This window comes from Hylobates moloch, unplaced genomic scaffold (genome assembly GCF_009828535.3).
Source record: "Hylobates moloch isolate HMO894 unplaced genomic scaffold, HMol_V3 SCAFFOLD_3, whole genome shotgun sequence".
Taxonomy (NCBI): Eukaryota; Metazoa; Chordata; class Mammalia; order Primates; family Hylobatidae; genus Hylobates; species Hylobates moloch.
Window position 1 is genome coordinate 143982472 of NW_026652278.1, and position 20582 is coordinate 144003053.

Here is a 20582-nt window from a genome sequence, read left to right on the forward strand (position 1 = left end):
ACGTCTGGTGAATTTACTTTCTGAGTCCTGATCAACTAAGGGAGCTGACAATTTTCAGTTTGTTACGCTAGCTTGTTTGAATCCAAAAAATGGTGTATGCCATATGCTCTAGCATTTATATTTTGTTTTGTTTTTTCTTTCTAAACAAAATGCATCTTCCACTTTTAGTGTACTCGACAGATTATCTCTGAGAAGCTAGGCCGTGGCTCAAGAACTGTGGACCTTGAACTTGAAGCTCAGATTGATATATTAAGGGATAACAAGAAAAAATATGAAAATATTTTAAAACTGGCTCAAACATTGTCCACCCAGCTTTTCCAGATGGTACATACCCAAAGGCAACTTGGAGATGCATTTGCTGACCTGAGTTTGAAGTCACTAGAACTTCATGTAAGATTATTCTAAATAACTATTAGGGATGGGAGAAAATGATAATAGAAGTATTCTAAGAGGTAATTTGTTATTGTGATTTGCTGAACTCTTAATGAAAATGGAATTCTGAGATTTTCTTTTAAGATATTTCATATCACTTTGAGAAGGCCCAACTGACTTCTGTTAACTTTACTTTTTATGAATTATCGTATGCATATAAATCTTTCATATTTTTCTTCCTGTTTGTTAATATTTTATTTTGCCTTTTACTTCTTAATCAGTATCAAGGGTTACTGTTGTAGTATGTTCTGTTAACTTTTTCTAAAAGTTGTAAAAATGTTGTTTTCTGTATTATTCTGTTTCCAGTAACATTTATGTAGACTTCAGTGAAGTGTGTAACTTAGCTTGTGGAAATTTGGTGCCAAAAATCTTAAGCTGTCCTGCCTTTCATTTTAGTTTTTACATACATTGATTGTTAGTCTTTTTATGTGGTCCTTTATCTGCCAATATTTGCAAATCAAGGTCTATAATATTTTGAAGACTGAGTACAGAGTGGAGTTACATGGACATCTCTTAAATGGAAAATGGTTTTAGCATAATAAAGATAATTTTACTTTCCTGCTATTTTCTGAATTATTGAATACTTCGTCACCTAAGAAATGTAATTACAGCTATTGCAATAGCATTAAATTTGTATCTTCTAATATTCTAGTTAATTTAATATTACATTATTTGTTTCAACTGAAATTGAAAAGTGTTTTATAGCAAACTGGAGAATTATCAAATGATACATCTTAAAATATGTGATCGATTTTTTTATTTGGTTAGGTGCATTCCCGATTAATCTGTTAATTAGTAAAACTTGCACTGGAAAGCTTTCACTGCTGAATTACAGAGCTAGAGTTAGTTCTTGCCATATCCGAAGGAGTCATGTGTAATGTGTACTGCACCAAGATGCAGTTTATTCAAAAAGAATGAACTAAATCTGGTGTTGAGTGATCCTTCCTCAGTTGTGTGCCTAGATAGAGCTGAGCTTGGGAGTCAGCTAGTCACCAAGTTTACAAAGAAATATGTATTGTTAATATTTATACTTTGAGGAGAATCAGTCAAAACACACAAAAAATGCACTTTGTTTTATGTCTGAAAGTTTTAACCAATTATTACCTAATTTGGCTGTGAAAGTTATAGTTTCTCTGATTAATAATCTGCTATATTTTTCTTTCCAACAGCTGTGCTTATAGTATAATAGAAACAAAATGTAGAAATGAAAATACTGTTTCTACTACAAAGTAACTTAGAAAAATTATTTAGCTTTTAGGTATGTATCTGAGCTGATGACAATTTTGGTTTATTAGACTTTTTCAGTAATTATATAGCTAGCTGTGATTTTGATTCTTAAAGACGGAAAGAAAAAGTAAAACTGCTACAGCTAGATCTCTAAATCACATATTTTCCCATTAATGACGTGCTTGAGATTTTTAAGTCACTTTTACTGATTGACTACTGCACAAATTAAGGTGACTTCTTTGTTTTAGGAAGAATTTGGCTATAATGCCGATACCCAGAAGCTGCTGGCTAAAAATGGAGAGACTCTTCTTGGGGCCATTAATTTTTTCATTGCTAGTGTGAACACTTTGGTGAATAAAACCATTGAAGATACATTAATGACTGTGAAACAGTATGAAAGTGCCAGGTAAGGTATACATTTTTACTGTGTTGTCTGTTTTACAGATAGCATATAATTCAGTTAATTTTTTGGTTACAAACAACAGAAACCAACTCTGGCCAATACGGGCAGGAAAAAAATGTACTGGAAAGTTATAGGATACCTCTACAGAACTGGCAGAAAGGTAGAGAACAAGATTCTGGAAACAACCAAGAACCAAAGCCAAGTTAAGCCTCAGAAGAATCTAATTAGAACCCCTATGCTGGGTGCCTCTAGTACTTGATGCTGCCACAGCTACCATAAATAATTTCCTAAATACCCATGAATACTTGCTTCATTGCCTTGAGATTATCTAATTGAGCCTTGGTCATGTGCCCAAACCCTGCCTTCTAGTGAGTAGGGAAATGGAGGATCTCCCAGCTCCGGCTTCTTTAGAAGAGGACAGGGCCCTGTGTTCTACCAGGTAGGCATTACATGGTCCTCTATACTCTCGCCTAAATTTACCTTTCATCCTTATTACCACTACTTCCACAATAGCCAGACCCGTACTTTCAGTTTCTGTTGAATAAATAAGCTCGTTTCGCCTCCGTGATTTTTATTTGTTAGGATCAGTCATCTTCCATTTATCCAGATTATAACAAGCCTTCAAACCCTTTCGTATTTTACCTTTTATATAAATTAAATATTTGACTTGTATGTTGATAGCTGTTTATAATGCAGTGTTTTTATACATCCTATTTTAATGGGTTTTTATATATCCATATTCATATATATATATGTATATATACAGTTGCCCTGTCTCATAACTATCCTGTTAAATGGTGAACAAAATATATATTAAATATATTAATAAATATTTTGAAGGATCTAAAATATGGCAGACCTATAATAGCCTTTTTTACCTTTTGATTCCAGGCCCAGTTTTTTCCCCATATGCCCTACCACTTTTATTTAAGTATCATTCTAATCCCTTTTGAGGTTTTTTTCTTTTGAACACTCAAAATTCTTATTTTCCATTATACTTTTTGTGCATAGTTGAAGATAAACTTTACCTTTTAGAAGGATAACTTTACTCTTTGGCCTCTTATCCTAGTTTAATGGTATGAGAAATACCTGTAAAAACTCCAAACTCATCTAGTATTTTTGCAATTGAGTGCTTATTAACTATATATTTCCTTACACTTCAATTAAGTAAAAGCTCAAATCATTTCGAAAAGTTAATTTTTGATGTTTTCACAGGAAGAGATGCTTCTGTCCCATACCATGTTTATTATGTCATTTTCCATTTAGTATTAAAGTATGAGATTCTTATTGACTTGAAAATGAAGGTCAAACAGCTGTGGTTGTGTGGAGGGGTAAGGGTGAGGATAGCTGTTAGTAAGATAGCCTTCCGTGGAAATCTCTTCAATAACATTCTCAGTAATTGGTTTTTCAGTCTCAATTTAAATCCTTTCATGGAAATTATATTTTTCAAAGGGTTCATTGTGTATACGAATTTAAAAATTCATTTATGTAAGTTTTACTTGATCCTTTTCTAAATTTGTCTGTTCCTTATTCATAATGTCCTAATTTGTTCATAATGGTACTCTTTCTTTTATCTCTAATCATTTTAAATATTCATATTTTCTAGTCTTTCTGATTGTTTTAACATTTATGGGTTTTAAAGATGAATATTGTTTTCTTCCAAAAATACCGCCACCACCTCCTAGTTAAGAACTTTGTGAATCTAGATTGTTTCTCTACTTTGCAATTGTCTACCTATCCTGAAATATATTTTCGTTAATGATAATCTCTTTCTTTCCCTTCAGCTTTTATTTCTAAACAGTTTATAATTAATTTGTAGAGGAGAAAACACTCTAGAGGTTAAATGGTTTGCTCACTTGTAGTCCATTTCAAAGCCAAAATGAGAACCCATTGGTTCTCTATGGTTCACATTTTATCAGTAGGCCTTATACCTGAGTATTAGTGCCCTAAGTATAATGTGGTATAAGATCTCAGATTATAAAATACAGTATATAGGTTCATTTGGAACTTTTGAACAAAATTATAAATCAAGTTACATGTACTTGGTAGCTGGTTTCTTAAGGGAAACCCTTACACAGCCTCTGTGTATACTTTAAAAAACAACAACAGTAATGTTGTTTTTGTTTTATGTCATCCCATAATTTATCCTTTTTTATTCAAATTACAATGTATGATCTTATTCATTAAGCTTAGCTTGGGGTTTGACTTTTCTGTTGTTTATGAAATAGCTGTGGAATTGGCTAGTTGTTAACACTAAAACATTGCCTACTGGTAGATAATAGTCACAAAGAATCCAAGGTTAAAAGTTTTTCAGTAGCTGAATTTTCTTCTCTGACTTTTAGGCAAGGGTCATCTATTTGATCAGTACAAAAAGTGGTAATTTAGGCAAATGCCTGAGTGGCCTTTTAATGCTCCCTATTATGCATTGTGTACAAGTATTTCCTAGCCCTCTGGTGCTTCATGTATAGAAAATCTTGTAACAGCCCATTCAACACTTCTCCACAGCAGCACCAACAAGGGAGTCAATTGTGGTCAAGACTTTTCAGATGTGGACACCTGTTCTCTAGAAGTTTTACATAAGCCATAAAGTAACGGTCACTAATTTTGTTGATATGGACTCAGTTCAGATGGGCAACCTTGAACTGAAGTTGCTTTTTGAAAACTTAGTGAGCTTCTCTTCTTTTTGGTAATGAGCACTGTTAGAGAAGTTATTATGGAAAGTTTTACTTTGGTACCACCTACAAACTCTGAATGTAAAATTAAGAAATATAAGGTCAGTATTATAAGTTTGAATGTGTTTAAATTAATCACTCTTGTTTAGAAATGTGTTCCAAGGCTATTGAAGGATATTTGTCCTTAGATTAAATCACCGTGTATTACTATTTATTTAATTCTACTTTTCTCTTTTATTTCCTATTGTTTTTAGTGTGCTTGCTTCTAGATACGCCTCTTCTAATTTGGCCATAATAATAAGCATTCTAAAGGTATCAGTTATTACCAGGTGTCCTGTGTGTTTTATCTATATGAAGTTTTTGTGGAGGTTTTTATTCACATTTATAGATTGAAAAACGAGCACAAAGAGATTAAATAACTAGCTCAAGATAGAGCCAAAAGGCAGAGAGGTCACTCAGCTTGGCTCCTGAACCCATGGATTTAACTAACTAGTTATTATTGCCAAGTCAGTCTTGCCTCCTAAATCTTTTGTATTTGTCTCCTTAGCTCCAATGCCTTTCTCCTGATTCAGTGACTCATTTCTTATATGGCCATCATCTTCTAATAGGTTTCCTTGCTCCTGATTTTTTAATCGTTTATTCTATCCTCCATCTCTTACACTACCACCAGAGTCATCTTTCTATCCTGATACAATCATGTCATTTTTATGTCAGATCAACATTCTTCAGTGGCTTCGTGTCACTTGTCCTACTGGATTAAATTTAAACCCTTTAACATGGCCTGTAGGGCTGCTTACTTTCAATCCTGCCTGCCTGTTTGATGTTAATTTCTTCCATTGTCATGTTCCAGTTTCAGATTCTGACATACTGAATTCCCAAACGTGTCATTGTATCTTACAAATCTATGCCTTTGTCCATGCTATTCTCTTCAGAATCAGAGTATTCTACTGGTGTCCCTATCCCAATTCACCTAGCCAGCTTTTACCATCCTTCAAATTTTAATTATAGTATTTTAATTCTGTCTGAGATACCTTTTCAGATACCTAATTAAATAATTATTCCTCTTGATTTCCATTATACCTTACCCTCCTTTATGTAGTTCTTATTATCTCATTTTGTTGTAATTGTTTACAAGGTTCTCTTCCTCTAGAACGCAAGCTTGTTGAGGATAAACATATCTGTTCATCTTTATAGCTCTACTTTCTAACACAGTGCCTGGAACGTAGAAAGTGCTCACTTGAGAATTGTTGAATGAATCAATGTATCAGTGAATGAATGAATGGTTCTCTTTTGACCCTGAAAGAGGCCAGTTAAATTAAATGTTAACTCATACTGCTAAGTTCAGTATGAGTTAAGAATAAATTAGGATCAGTGTGAAGGACTGATGTATTCTTTCTCAAGTCATATATACAATATAGATTATGTTATTTAAAGTATTGTTAATTCCCAGAATAGAAGATGTGAATTATACCCCTATTATCTCCAAATAAAGAGCTTTAGTTTTAGGGTATAAGCTTTGTGATTCTGATCTTGACTAAATTAGAGGTCACTTTGCTTCTTCTTTGCTGAGTACTGAATAGTTGAAGCTGCTGGATAAATCACTGTTTAATAAGCAAGGTAGTACTATACTTAGACGCTGTGGTAGAGCTATTATGAGGGGTTATGGGATCTTGGAGTGGTGACAGTGGTGGGATAACTATTTGAGTTGATGGGGGGAGAGTATCAGAGTGAGGCATCTTACAGAACACAGGATGGTAAGTGCTTTACAATAGATACTGTTGTTACATTCTGAATACTGATGTTACAGAAATTCATCTAGAGTTGTGTTGTCAAGTATAGTAGCCACACATTTCTGGTGAGCACTTGAAATGTGGCCAGTCTGAATTGAGATGGGATAGAGGTATAAAATACACAGTGGATTTCAAAGACTCACTACCCACTCTCCAAATGTAAAGTACCTCGTGAATAATTCTGTTATATTGATTACATGCCACAATGATTAATACTTTAGATATATTGGGTAAAATGAAATATATTGATAACAGGTGGAATTATTATTTCATTGTAACTACTAGAAAATTTTAAATTACATGTGTTGCTTACATTACATTTTTGTTGTGCATTGCTAACCCAGACTTTTTTCAGAACCATTTACACTTCTGTTAGTTTTAGTATGCCATTCTGGAGTCTGCTGTCCTTACCTGCTTTGCCTCACCAGTATTAAGAAATTCACATGGGGTATTTATTCTATCCTTGATCTTGTTTTGACATTTATTTTTTTCAACTGGTTTTTAGATTTTGGAAATTTTACTTGTCAGTTAATACTGTGCTTTGAGAGAAATAGTTAGAGATTAACCAGCAGCTTTTCCCCTGTTCTTATTTGAATAGCTTTGTTTTTAAAGAAATAATGATTTCAAAAGCATCAAGTAGAGTATGTGTGAGAATTTTATATATTTTATTGTATAGTATGAGACTGGATATTATATATTTCCAACCCATCTTTTGAACATATTTTACTCTTTTTGTAGTATGCTTCACTTATTCTTTTCTTTCCAGGATTGAATATGATGCGTATCGCACTGATTTGGAAGAACTGAATCTTGGACCACGTGACGCAAACACTCTGCCAAAGATTGAGCAGTCACAGCATCTCTTCCAAGCACATAAGGAAAAATATGATAAAATGCGCAATGATGTTTCTGTCAAATTGAAATTTCTGGAAGAAAATAAGGTAAATTATTTACCTTCTAAGGCCTTTCTGTGGACTTAAAGTCACCCTAAAGAGAGATAGTCAGTTTTTCTGTTTCTCTTAACTCTCTTGTATGACAATTGCAAGAAGAAATTCTATTTGTAATCAGTGTTTGAGTTTTTAGAAGTATACAAAATTTATTTACCTTTCTTTGATAAAAGTTGTCAATGCCACTGTCCCAGTCTTTCACATATAACACATGGCAAAAAGTATTTGATGGGCAGCCATTGATCTTTGGATTGGCGTTGGTAGCAAGTGCTTTAAAAATTGAAATAATCATAGATTATGCTCTGAATATTTTGAAGCTTTTCTATTAATGATAGGTACAGATTTCAGGAAAAGAACTACGGCATTCTTCTCAGTAACTGATAAATGAAAAATAAAAGGTCCAGCTTAGGGCTGCTGTTAGCATAACCTAGGAGAAGGAAGCCAAGAGATCCATTTTCCACATTTTTTTCGTATGTGAACACATCTAAGGACTAGAGCAACAAGGGCTGAACTGGACCAGCTGTAGGTTTCAGCAGGAAGTGGATTCATATACTAATAGGCTCCTGTGTTTTGGTTTAAGCAAAAGGACGGTTTCTCATGTTTGACATATCTCTATTGCATATTCAGCTTTGTATGCAGGATTGCAGTTCTGGAAATGGGAAATGAGTGAGCATGGTACGGAATAGGTGTAGTGCAGTCCTATAAAGTTGGGTCTCACCATTGCACATTGGTAGTTTTTTCTGTGCATTTCACATCCTGTGAAGTCATGACAGGTCTTCAGCTGTACTCTCTTCCAGGTACCCTCTTAAAATTTGTTTTTCAGTTCTCTTAGGAAACAGTCGTGTTTATATTCTCTTCCATAACATCAAAGGGCGTTTTAGTAAACTATAACTGTCAGTATCTTATTGTTTTCTTTAACATTTCCTTAGAAACTCTCGTGGCTACTATAAAACCTATAAAATAATATATTTCTTTGGGATCCACCTAGTCCAGCACTTTTACTGACTTTTTTTTTAAGCTGCTATGGGTGAAAATTACTCACCAGAAAACATTATAGTGGCAATAAAGGAAACCTCAGCAGAGTTGTTAGAAAAATTGCCTGGCATCATTCAGACAGAGCCCAGTGCAGCCTTCCGGTATTCATTAGCTGAGCACATAAGATTGCATTCATTTTAGTCATATATATACCTATTTTACTGTGTGTGTGTGTATATTTATGTGTGTATATATACTATATATAGTATGTATATGCACTATATATAGTATATATATACACTAATATATACTATATATTATAGTATATATGTACACACTATATATATATTTTAGTCATATATATTTAGTCATATATATAATGGATGTGAATATATCAATATTTAGATAATAGACATTGTATATTTTAAATATAAAAATATTTTTGACATTCCGCCCTGTCATCACTACACAATAATACTAAAAGGGGTATGCTAGGAGAATATACATGTTTGATAGAAAAGTAGACTACCATAGTGAAACCTAAGGTTCATGGGATTTAAAGGAAGAGAGAATCAAATGGTAATTGGAAGCCAGATTATACCAAGCCTTAACCATGTACAGACTTTGAATTGTGGCCTTGGAATATACACTGAGCAGGGAGGGAAGAAGGAGACACCTTCATACACAGCCAGGTCGTCTCTATAAATTTTAAATATCAATCAGATGAATCTTACTTCTAATTTTATCTTGTAAATATTGAAGAATTTTTAAAGTTGAGAGTAGCAGGAAAAAGTCATTTAGAAAGTCTCTTTCTTTCTTAAAGAAAGAAAGTAGAAGCACACATACTAATTAGGAATCTTTTATAGCCAAATGAAATGATTAAGAGCCTGAACTAGAGTCTTTGCAATAGTAGTATGAAGGAAGGAATATGGTGATTTTAAGGCTGCATGACAGCGGCCGGAAAATTAAAATAGGAAGCTGGTGTGGCCTCAAGGGGGTAAGGGTAAAGGATTGGGAATTTCTTCTATTTGATCCAGTGTTTAGTTTGAGATGATGACAGAATACTCAAGTGGAAACAATTGGTAGGAATTTGATGATGCGTGTTTAGAGTTTGGATGAACAGGGTCAGGGCTTCAGATATGAAGGCTTGGAAGTTATTGCTTTAAGAATAATGTTATTACTACTATTAAATAAAAATAGAAAATTGCTTCTATTCTCAAGGATTTTATATTCTTAGATGATGTCTTCGTCTTTTTGGACTGCTGTATGGTAACAAAATACCATAAACTGAGTAGCTTATAAACAAGAGAGAATTATTTCTTTCAGTTCTAGAGTCTGGGAAGTTCACAATGAAGGTACCAGTGTCTGGTGAGGGCCCACCTTCTGACTCATAGATGGCTCCTTGCTATATCCTCACATGGTGGAACAGGGAGGGGTCCCTCCCATTCCTTTATTATGAGGGCACTAATCCCATTTATGAGGACTGTACCTCCCAAAGGTGATTAATACCTTCTAATACCATCACATTGGGGGTGAAGATTTCAGCATTTGAATTTGGCAGGGACACAAGCATTCAGACTGCAGCAGATAGCATAGATATTCTTTGTTTTGGCTTTCCACAGTTGTCATCAAGGTTAAGTTTGAATTTGAACTGAGTAATCAGCTATGTCTAAAGTAAAATCTATAAAGAAACTTTGGTCTTTGTATATTTTTTATTTAACTCTTCAAAACGATGAAGTATTGTTGGGCTGTTATTTTAAGTAGTAATTGTCATTTAGAAGAAGACAGAGAGCCATGAGAGAACTTTTCTTTGTTTTTTTTGTTATTGTTGAGCAACCTTTACTTTTTTCTGTTATTTTTAATAGCTTTAAAAAGGAAGGAAAAGCAGGTTTTTAGCCTAGGAACTGTCATCCGTGTTTGCTTTCTTGGTAATTTGAAATGCCTCAAGTCTAGGTTTTTTGTTCTTTTGTTAAACTGTAGGTGAATTTGTACTTCAACATCTCTTTTATGTGTGGTTGCTAGGTAATCTACTTAGCACTTTAATTTGTTTATTCGTTTGTTTGTTTCTTGTTTTTGTTTGGGACGGAGTCTCTCTATGTTGCCCAGGCTGGAGTGCAGTGATGCAATCTCTACTTACTGCAACCTCCACCTCCTGGGTTCAAGCAATTCTCTTGCCTCAGCCTCCCTGTAGCTGGGATTACAGGTGCATGCCATCATGTCCAGCTAATTTTTTTTTTTTTCAGTAGAGACAGGTTTCACTGTGTTGGCCAGGCTGGTCTCGAACACCTGACCTCAGGTGATCCACCCGCCTGGGCCTCCCAAAGTGCTGGGATTACAGGCATGAGCCACTGCACCAGGCCCAACACTTTAATTTGAAGAAAACATAGTATACTCTTCCTATTTCTTCCCCCCAGCCACTCCCCATCCCCTGCTTTTTTTTTTAGAGATACTGGATCTCACTATGTGGCCCAGGTTAGATTTGAACTTCTGGACTCAAGCAATTTTCCCACCTCAGCCTCCCAAGCAGCTGGGACTACAGGTGCATGCCACCACATCCCGCTAGTCATCCTATTTCTTAACAGGAAGAAATGAAACATCAATGAATGTGCTGTTCTGTAATTCGATAATGTCCTAAAGACTACTGCAGTATATACACCTGTTTTTGCGGCTTTTCTCTCTGTCTCTCTCTCTCTCTCTCTCTGTCTCTCTTTGGCTTTCTTTTGGTTCTCATATGGCTTTTGGAATATCTTTTCATAACACTTCTCTTCTAAAATGAGAAGCCAGATAACCAAACAACGAGAATAGGGCATAAAGTAAAAGCAAGCAGTCCTTGAGTATGGGACTAAAAGCCAGCCGTGTGACTATAGTAATAAGCTTTAGCATTTAGTGTTTTTGTTTGTTTCCTCTTAGAACTTTTTTTAAATTTTGAGGCAGATCAGGAGTTAGGTTCTTAGCTATAAAATTGATGTGTTTATATGTACTTAGTCTAGCCTTTCTTCCCTATGGCAAAACGAGGAGGGAAGGTGTATAAAACACTCACATTTCTGCATATATGCGTGATAAATGCACCTAAGGGTATTTGTCATTTACCCTTAATGAAAAATATGTGTTGTTCTACTATTTATAGTTCGTATTTTCTGTCTCTTCACCCCGTGATTTAGTTGTGTTTGCCTTTAACCTAAACAATCCTTATTCATCTCTGATATTCTCTTCTTTGTTTACTAAACCACATTGAGTTGTGTAGCAGTAAAGACATAGCTCGTTAGTCTTCTAATATTTCTCTTTTCATCAGTATTTCTTCTTTTTGAGACCTTTAAATAATGTAACTTGAGCTATTTTGTGACTTAAGACAGTTTGTTTACCTGTTATTGTTTCTTTCAGAGTTCAAAACAAAACATAGACTAGTTTAGTAAAGAGAAAGAATAATAGACATTTCTGGTGCTTTGTAGACTTTGTGAGAGTAGATACCATGCTTTCTTTTACAGCCCTCATAAAGCCTAGCAATGGTGCAGGTATGTAGTACTCATTCAGCAAGTGCATGTTTGCATTCTTCCCAGAATTAGAGGCGCACTACAGGGATTGGAAGGAGATGGAAGTGAATGAAAGTCAACTCAGAGAGGATAAAAGGCGGAATCCTGATTACCTCACTCTTTGCTTTCGTGAGGCCAAAGCATAGTCTCTCAGAAATGCTTCTGTTTTCTGCAGTGTTTACTGTTTGCATGGAAAGAGGAGGCAAAAAGTTAAAGAAAAATATGCAGATCAATGTAAGCAACTCATGTTTTTTTTTTTTTAGATAGCTTTTTATGTGGCTTGGAACTATAAAGATGTGAAAAAATAGTTGAAGGTTAATTTTTTCTTTAAGGTGACTGTAATTGGGAATGATAAATCTCAAGGGCTATGAATATATTGGGAGTGGGATCTGAATGTATCAAAAGATTCAACAAAGCAGTTTGGGGTATAAATATAAAAAGCAAGGGTTTTATTCTTATTTTAAGAAGTATAAAATACACTCCTACTCTAAGATAACGTCAAATTAGCTATAACCATTAAATGCAGGTTTGTTTCATTATTATGTTATATTTCAGTGACTTAAAGGATGACAGAGGAGGCAGAAAAAGATGAACCAGACTTGGGATCTATCCTGGACACATATTTGATTTATATAGTTACTTAATTAAAAAAAATTTCTTAAAAGTTATAGTCATTCCTAATCTTAGATTGATATGAAAACTGTTGTTTTCACTCACAGTGTTTCATATATAATCACAATACAATAACATTCCTGTATATTAGGATTTCTTTTCTAATATATTATTTAACACACCTGTAATCCCAGCACTTTGGGAGGCCAAGTTGGACGGATCACTTGAGGTCAGGAGTTTGAAACCAGCCTGGCCAACATGGTGAAACCTCGTCTCTACTAAAAATACAAAAATTAGCCTAGCGTGCCCGTAATTCCAGCTACTCCTAAGGCTGAGGCAGGAGAATCATTTGAACCTGGGAGGCGGAGGTTGCAGTGAGCCGAGATTGCGCCACTACACTCCAGCCTGGGTGACAGAGCGAGACTCTGTCTCAAAAGAAAAACAAAAATGCTCAAAGCCTAGTACTTTTTTGTAAAAATACACTAAAGGTTTGGAAAAGCTTTGAGAGCAGAAGTATTCTTTGCTTACTAAAACTTCTCTTTGAGAGGAAAAAATGTAAATCTCAGAATTTAAAAAATAGATACGTGTTGCCAAAGTTTAAGGAGCATGTTGATACCTAATGTGCACAAGGAGATACATTCTTGAAATCTCTTTTCCCATTGTCAAAAGAAAAAGAACCCCAATTTCTTCTTGAGTACTTTAAATCATGTCAGTGACTTAATGTCACCTTTACTTCCAAAGCAAAAACAGTAGTACTTCTTGTTGTGTGCTCCTAGGGAAAGTGAGATTAAGTTATATAGGTGAAAGAACTACCTGGTTCCAAATTTTAAAATAAGCATTTATGGGTTGATGTCTGTAAGCATAACAAGCAACCAGGGAGTTCATAGTGCTGGACACAAAAGAACTTGCCTTTCAACACTGCGCCAAATATTACTACCTACATTTGGATTCTGTGAGTCATTCTCATATTCATGCAACTTTACTTTCAGACTTGATTTTGGCTGTGACTGGTGCTCTCAAGGGAAGGTACATGGTCAGTTAAGAGTGGTTGGGGAAGGCCTTCATGAGGGAGTGATGCTGAACATTAACATCACTTAATGTTGAGAAAGTGAGAAACTGAGAACCAGAGAGTATTCCAGGAAGGAATAACCAGCATGTGTAACTGCCTTGTGGCAGGAGAGGGTGCGGTATGGTGAATGAACGAACGTAAATAGAGCCAGTGTGACCAGAGCATAGAGAGACAGCTGGAGAGGTAAGTGGCGGCCAGACTATGTAGCCCTGATAGGCCATATTAGGGAAAAGTTTAATATCAGTGGGAAGCCCTTGAAATAATTATTAGCAAATGATGGGTCTAAAATATGGAGGATAGATCTTAGTAGGGCCTAAGAGTAAGTATAGTAGCTTAGACAAGAAATGGTAGGAAATTGGATTACAGTAGTGATAGTGGAAATGGAATGAACTGAAGGCTTCGGGAGATATTTAAAAGGTAAAACAAATCCATGTAAAACAGTAAGAAAAACTGATGTATAATTGGCACCTTTCACATTTTATTCCTTTATTCAGCAAATATTGATGGAGTGCCCTTTTAATTGTATTTATTTAGTTATTTGAGACAGGGTCTCACTGTGTTGCCCAGGCTGGAGTGCAGTGGTGCTGTCATAGCTTACTGTAGTCTTGAACTCCTGGCCATAAATGATCCTCCTACCTCAGCGTTCCAAGTAGCTGAGACTACTGGTACATGCCATTGCACTTGGCTTTTTTTTTGTTTGTTTGTTTATTTTTGAGACAGGGTCTTGTTTTGTCATCCAGGCTAGAGTATAGTGGTGTGATCATGGCTCACTGCAGCCTTTACCTCCCAGGCTCAAGCAGTCCTCCCACCTCAGGCTTTAGAGTAGATGGGAGGACAGGCATGTGCCACCAGGCCTGGATAATTTTTTTATTTTTTTGTAGAGACAGCGTTTCACTATGTTGCCCAGGCTGTTTTCAAACTCCTGGCCTCAAGCAGTCCTTCTGCCTCAGCCTCCCAAAGAGCTAGGATTATAGGCGTGAGCTGCCATGCCAGGTCTTGTGGATTGCTTTTTATATGCCAGTCACTGAGTTAGGTGATAGAGGTATAATGGTCTTACACTCACAGAGCTTATAGTCAAGTAAGACAAATAGGCATTAACCAAACAATTATGTAAATACAAGCTGTGGTAAGTGTGATGAAGGGAAAATAGAAATGTCATGTGTGTATACAGAGGACTTGGCCAGGTGTGTGTGTTGCCAGGGAGGGGCTGGGGTATCATGGAAGGCTTCCCTGAGGCAGTGATATTGGGGCCAAGATACAAAGAGAGAGGAGTAAGGTAAAGGTATGTGATGGAAAGAGATTTTAATTAGAAGAAACAGCGTATGTTGACGGTCATTGAGGCCAGAGCATAATGGGAACGGGAGAAATAGCACTGGATGAAGCTGGAGAGGTAGTTTAGGGCCTACACAAAGATGAAATAACATAGGTACAAGGTTATTCATTGCAGCATCACTTGTTATTTCTAAAGATGAGAAAGAACTCAATGGTTCAGCAGTAAAGGACTAATTGAATAAACTGGTTTTTTCATACAGTGAAATACTTTGCAGCTCTTTAAAAAAATGAGAATGCTAATGACAGAAAGCTCCTCAGGACAGGCAATTACATGAAAAGAGCAAAGTACAAAGTAGTGTTTATTGTACAGTATCTTATGTGTAAGAAAAGAAGAATGTATAATCATATTTTCTTGTATTTGCGTAAAGAAAAACTGGAAGGATTAATAAAATCAGTTACCTATAGAGGGAACAGGGTGAATGGAAACAGGAATGAAAATGAAACCTCTCATTGTATACTTTTTATATCTTTTTAATTTTGAACCACATGTATGTCTTACCTATTCAGAAAAAATAATACTTTTAAAAAGATAGGAAAATAAGTTAGCTTAAAAAAAAGTTAGCTAGAAAATGTTTTTTAAATTCTATGCCTTTTTTCCAAAATGAGACTTAAAATAGACTTGTATTTCTCAAATATAGTCTTTAATTTTCCTCTTAGCTCAAAATTAGATGATTAATTCTGTGTTGGTGAGAAAAGAAAAAGTTAACTTAGAATGTGAGTTCTGTTGCAACATCATTCTTAAATGACAGAGTAGAAATAGTGCAATATCGTCCCTTTCATTTATAGAAGAAAATATTTTAACATATGGTGCAACATTTGCTGCTGTTAGTGATTTGTCTTTTTAAACCTGCATGGAAGAGGAAAAATTTGCTTGTGGTTTGCATTGCCTCCTTTCTCTCTTTAGAAATGAGGCAGAAATTAACTGTCTTTATATAAACCATACAGCCAAAAAGAATTGTGAGTTGTAGGTTGATTTTTAAACTAGACTCATCCAATCCATACCTGTTTGGAATAAATCAAGGTAATTGTAATTGTTGAAGAGTGAGTAGGGATGAAAGCCTGAGTGGGTGCTGGGGAGAAGCACACCTAGCTAACCAATTCATATAGTTTTTTTTACCAGTTGTGCTAAGATTCCAGCATGACAATTTTTGTAAGGGAGGGATATTTTGTATACAGTATTGAAAAGATTCCCAGGAAGGATAGCTTTATAATCATGAGTTACTGTTCTTATAGACTTGGTTCTTTTTCGGCAATCATAAGTTACTTATATATTTTCTAACCCTTTTTGGTCAGAAGCCATCAACTTACTATAGAGTAGGATTAGAGTTTCTTATTCTGCTGTATATGTTGGAGGTCAGGGAATTGTTAATTGTTCCTTTCACTTTAAATGAAAAGAATTCACTTTAAAAATTTACTTTTTAATCATTATTGCTGTGATGTGTCTGTTCTAATGGTTGATATACATGTGTGCTCTTCAGATCCACATTTCACTTATTTTGCCAGCCTTGGGTATTAGCCAACTTGATTTGCCAGGTTTGTGATAAAGGTGAGTTTTTAAGTGATCAATGTGATACTTGAACAGATCACTAATAACTGAATTGGTTGTGCTGTTGATGATGGTACTGGGTGCTTACGGCTGTGACTTTGCTATACTTTTTTAGTTCTTAGTAGTTATGGTTCCTTCAGTTCACTTAAAAGTAAAACCTTTAATCTTTAATTAGTATTTCTGAGTAAAGTCTCAGAAGACACTAGCAGTGTTTAAGAATTTGACTTTGCAATGTTCTTTTTAACCTTTTCTTGAAATTCTGTCAGTAATGACTCAGCATTTTCATGTTGACCATAATTTCCTTCCATGACTCATCTATACTTTGCTTTGTTAGATTAAAACATTCATAACTTTTTTCCTCATTCCTCATAAACTTAATAACATCCTGATTTTCTATCCTTATTTCTTCCCTTAAATTTTCAAAGATGCTTTTTTAAAAATTCACCTTAAGTTTTTTAAGGTGCTTGTTTTGTGCAATTATGCCTGATCCTAAAGAACGATATAAGGTATTATCACAAACTCCCTGCGGAGAGGCAACTTACAGTCTAATGGAGGAATTTAAATAAAATCAATTATATATAAAATGCTAACTTAAACATGAGAAAGAAATACAGAATTTGATGAACAAAAATGTTAGTGTGGGCTCAAAGTACCTGGTAAGCTAGGCAGTTTGACTTGAGCAGGACCACACAAGAATGGGTAACATGTGCATGGGCAGGAAAGAGTCAGAAAAAAAATTCTTGGAGAAACCCTGGATCATATGTTTAAGTGATTTGTAAACTTCTGTTGAGTCATCTTTTCCCTTCTTGAAGCACAGCATACTATTACTACTTACAGCCTTTTTAAAAAGAAGAGTAATTGTTTTATCATAACAAATTTTGATAAGGCTTTTCCATTGGATGGGCCATTGGTTTGACTAGTTCCTATTGCCCAGTGTCCAAAGGCTGGTGAGCACAGGGTCTGCTCATCCCTGCGGTGACTTGGCCCCATTTTGTCACTTACCAGATAGCTCTAGCAGATCTGGATACCTGAGCTTTCTGTTTCTTGTTATGTAAATATGGAATTCAGTGACTCCCTCCACCCCCTCCAACACCTGCCTACATATTTGTCCCTTTTTTCTGGATTTCATAGGGATTTTGTGAGTACCTCAAGGGACAGGGACTAATTCTGAACTTGAGATCAGGAATGGGGTAAAGATCTGAGAGAAGTTATAGGATGGGTAAAAAAAGAAAACATTGATGGGATCCCCTCCTCCTTCTATTCCCTATGGCCTCGCATGCTATTCCGGGATCTCACTACCCCTAACTCTGTAACTATGGACTTCTGTGTGGTTTTGTAAAGAGGATTCAGTGCTGTCAAGCCCATGATTGTCAAACTCCTCTGTTAGGTTAATAACAATCTCCCAACTTTTTTTGAGATAACTTTATATCTCTCACCTAATTGATGAAATGAAATACCCAATTCCTTACCTACTCTTTTGTACCTGAATTGATTTTGGACTCGGAGATCAGATGGTAAATTATGATACTTTATGTTTTCTCTGCCAACTTGAAAGTGTGTTCATTCCTCCCTCCTCCCCATAGTGCCCAGGCCTTTCTCCAGTTAAAGCACATATCATACTATGTTGTGATTGCCTGCTAGTCTGTTTTTGCCCCTAGAGGTGCTCCATGGAGCATGGCCTTCCTACATTGAGTATTGAGTTAGTTGATAGACACTAATCTTTGAGTACTATAATCTATAAATGGAGGAAGCTTGCTATAAGGATTTTTATATATATAATACCTATATCTGTATAATACGTGATCTAGATGATTATATACCAGTGCACAGATGATAATGCTGGGGTTCAGAGAGGTTAAGTAGTTTGTTGAAAGCCTTACAGCCAGACCAGGATTCAAATCTAGATCTCTCTGACTCCACAGCCCTGCTTTTATTAAAGTATAATACAATGCTGTAATGCTGCCCAAGGTGAGATTGTTAAGATAGCAGAGAGAGAAGATGGAAAGATAACCTTGGAAAACAGAAGCTGTATTGATCACGTCCAAACTTGGAGCTCTTGGAAGGAAGGAAGGATGGAAGGAAGAAAAGGAGGGAGAAAAGGAGAGAGGGAGAAGGGAGGGAGGGATCGAAGGGCGGGAACTAACACTGTAAAATCATGGAACAAAAAAGGCAATAGACTTTTTTTGCTAAAGGTGAGAAAATCTCTGCGCTCAATGTTAATGTATGTAATTATTGGATAAAGAATTATAAGACGTCACCACAGTTCTGTGACCTGCTGTTACTGGAGTCTATAGGTAATGTTTCATCAATTTTCTTCTCTTCAGAACTCTGCCTTTTGTTTTTCCTTCTGTAAGGACTTGTTAGCTCTGCTTGTCAGTGATTTGTTGAAACCTATCCCAATACATCAGAAGAATGTAAAAACCTATTTTTCTACCCCACTTGTAGTTCATATTTGATTTGTCTTTCCTTCTCTCACTCCCTTCCCAATGCCCACACCCATAATTTTATAGTGTTTCTCTTTCTCAACCAGTAGTTGCTTTAACATGACAGGCATTTCCAAAGCCATTGCAAACTAATAAAATTATACTCCACAAACCTAATAAAAGGCCAAGGTAGGTATATTTTCTTGCTTGTTATTCTTCTGATCTCTTTCTGGGAAAAGTTCAGTGATGGGCAGGGAAAGCATTGAATGGTGTATTTTTTAATAGGCGTAAAGAAAGTAGTTGATACCTTACACGTTAGCGGTTGGGGACCTCTTACCAAAAAATGATTTGTTACACCTTTTTCTTACACACCTTTTTCTTACAACCAGCTACTATCCCAATATTTTTGTACATTTAATATAAACCCCTATTTCATAGAATTATTGGGAAAGCCAGTAACTGCTTTGAAGAACTTAACAATCATAAATATTAGGTTGGTGCAAAAGTAATTGCGGTTTTTGCCATTACTTTCAATGGCAAAACCTGCAATTACTTTTGCACTAACCTAAATATATGAAGACTAATAACTTATTTTAACAGAAAATTGCTTTTTTAAACAAATTTAGTGCCTCTGAATAAGAAGGTCATATAATCTAAATTTTATTTGAAAAAGTTCATTTGGTAGAAATAAACTGTCTTTTATATGATTTTGATGTCCACAAGGTAATGCTTATCATTAGTTTTTTTCAGTCAGTAACTTTGTAAATGTTACTTATATTCTATTGATACATGCTGTGTAGGCAAGAGAAAGTTTTCGGTGTAGTCCACTTGGCATCATCTATCAGTTCTGCTCTTAAATTTCAGTTACCTAGTTTCTATTTAAAACTCTAGCTTGTCTTTCTGCCTTAGTAGTCAGTGTTAGAGTTTGTTTTGCCCTTTAACAATGAAAGTATTGTATGATACGTTTAGGTCACTCAACAGATGTTGCCGTAGTGGTTTTTCTCATTGTTTGGCAGATCTTTACGAAAGTTCTTCATAAGTGAGTTTGCAATGATTTAGTATATTTCTAAATTGCTATAATTGTTTCTGTGTTAGGTTTTCCAAATTTGTCAAATTTGCTGCCATTCCATTATAATTGTTACCTCTATCTTCTTTTGCTCCTGTTTTAAATCTCTGCCTTTCTGTTGTATTAATATTTTATATTTTAAATCATTTCTAACTTAGGACATAAATAGTTCAATAAAGACTTTTTCCTACTCTGTAAATATGGGAAGATTATATAAATGTTTAATGTTTTATTAATCTTCATAGTTTTAGCAAGAATTAACTTTTATTTCTTTCATCTGCTCCAATCCTGTGTTAGATCCTTGTCCCAAGGATGTTTTAATACAACTTCAAGGCCAGAGACAAAATTGGGAACAAGGTTAAAGTGCTGTGTGTCTTTTCTACACTACCACTTTTCCTTTAAGTGCTCTGTTGCCCTTTCTTGTCTGTTTCAAATTTTGTTTAAAAGGTTTCTAAAATGTTTATTGCCCATGAATAGAAGCAGATTAAAACAGGTCAAAGGACATAGATCAGTCTTGGAATAAGACATTCCTGAGTTCCCCAGATCTCAATCCATCTA

General features: G+C 35.3%; 1 protein-coding gene across 11 annotated transcripts in view; it reads left to right on the plus strand.

The window, feature by feature from the left end:
• ARFIP1 (ADP ribosylation factor interacting protein 1) overlaps positions 1 to 20582 on the plus strand; it is a 132507-nt gene that overhangs the window by 101091 nt on the left and 10834 nt on the right. For all 11 annotated transcript variants that reach the window (XM_058436831.1, XM_058436834.1, XM_058436829.1 and 8 more), the window contains 3 exons: positions 169 to 390; positions 1908 to 2065; positions 7291 to 7465. In XM_058436831.1, coding sequence (XP_058292814.1) covers positions 169 to 390; positions 1908 to 2065; positions 7291 to 7465 — 555 coding nt within the window. The remainder of the gene's footprint in view (positions 1 to 168; positions 391 to 1907; positions 2066 to 7290; positions 7466 to 20582) is intronic.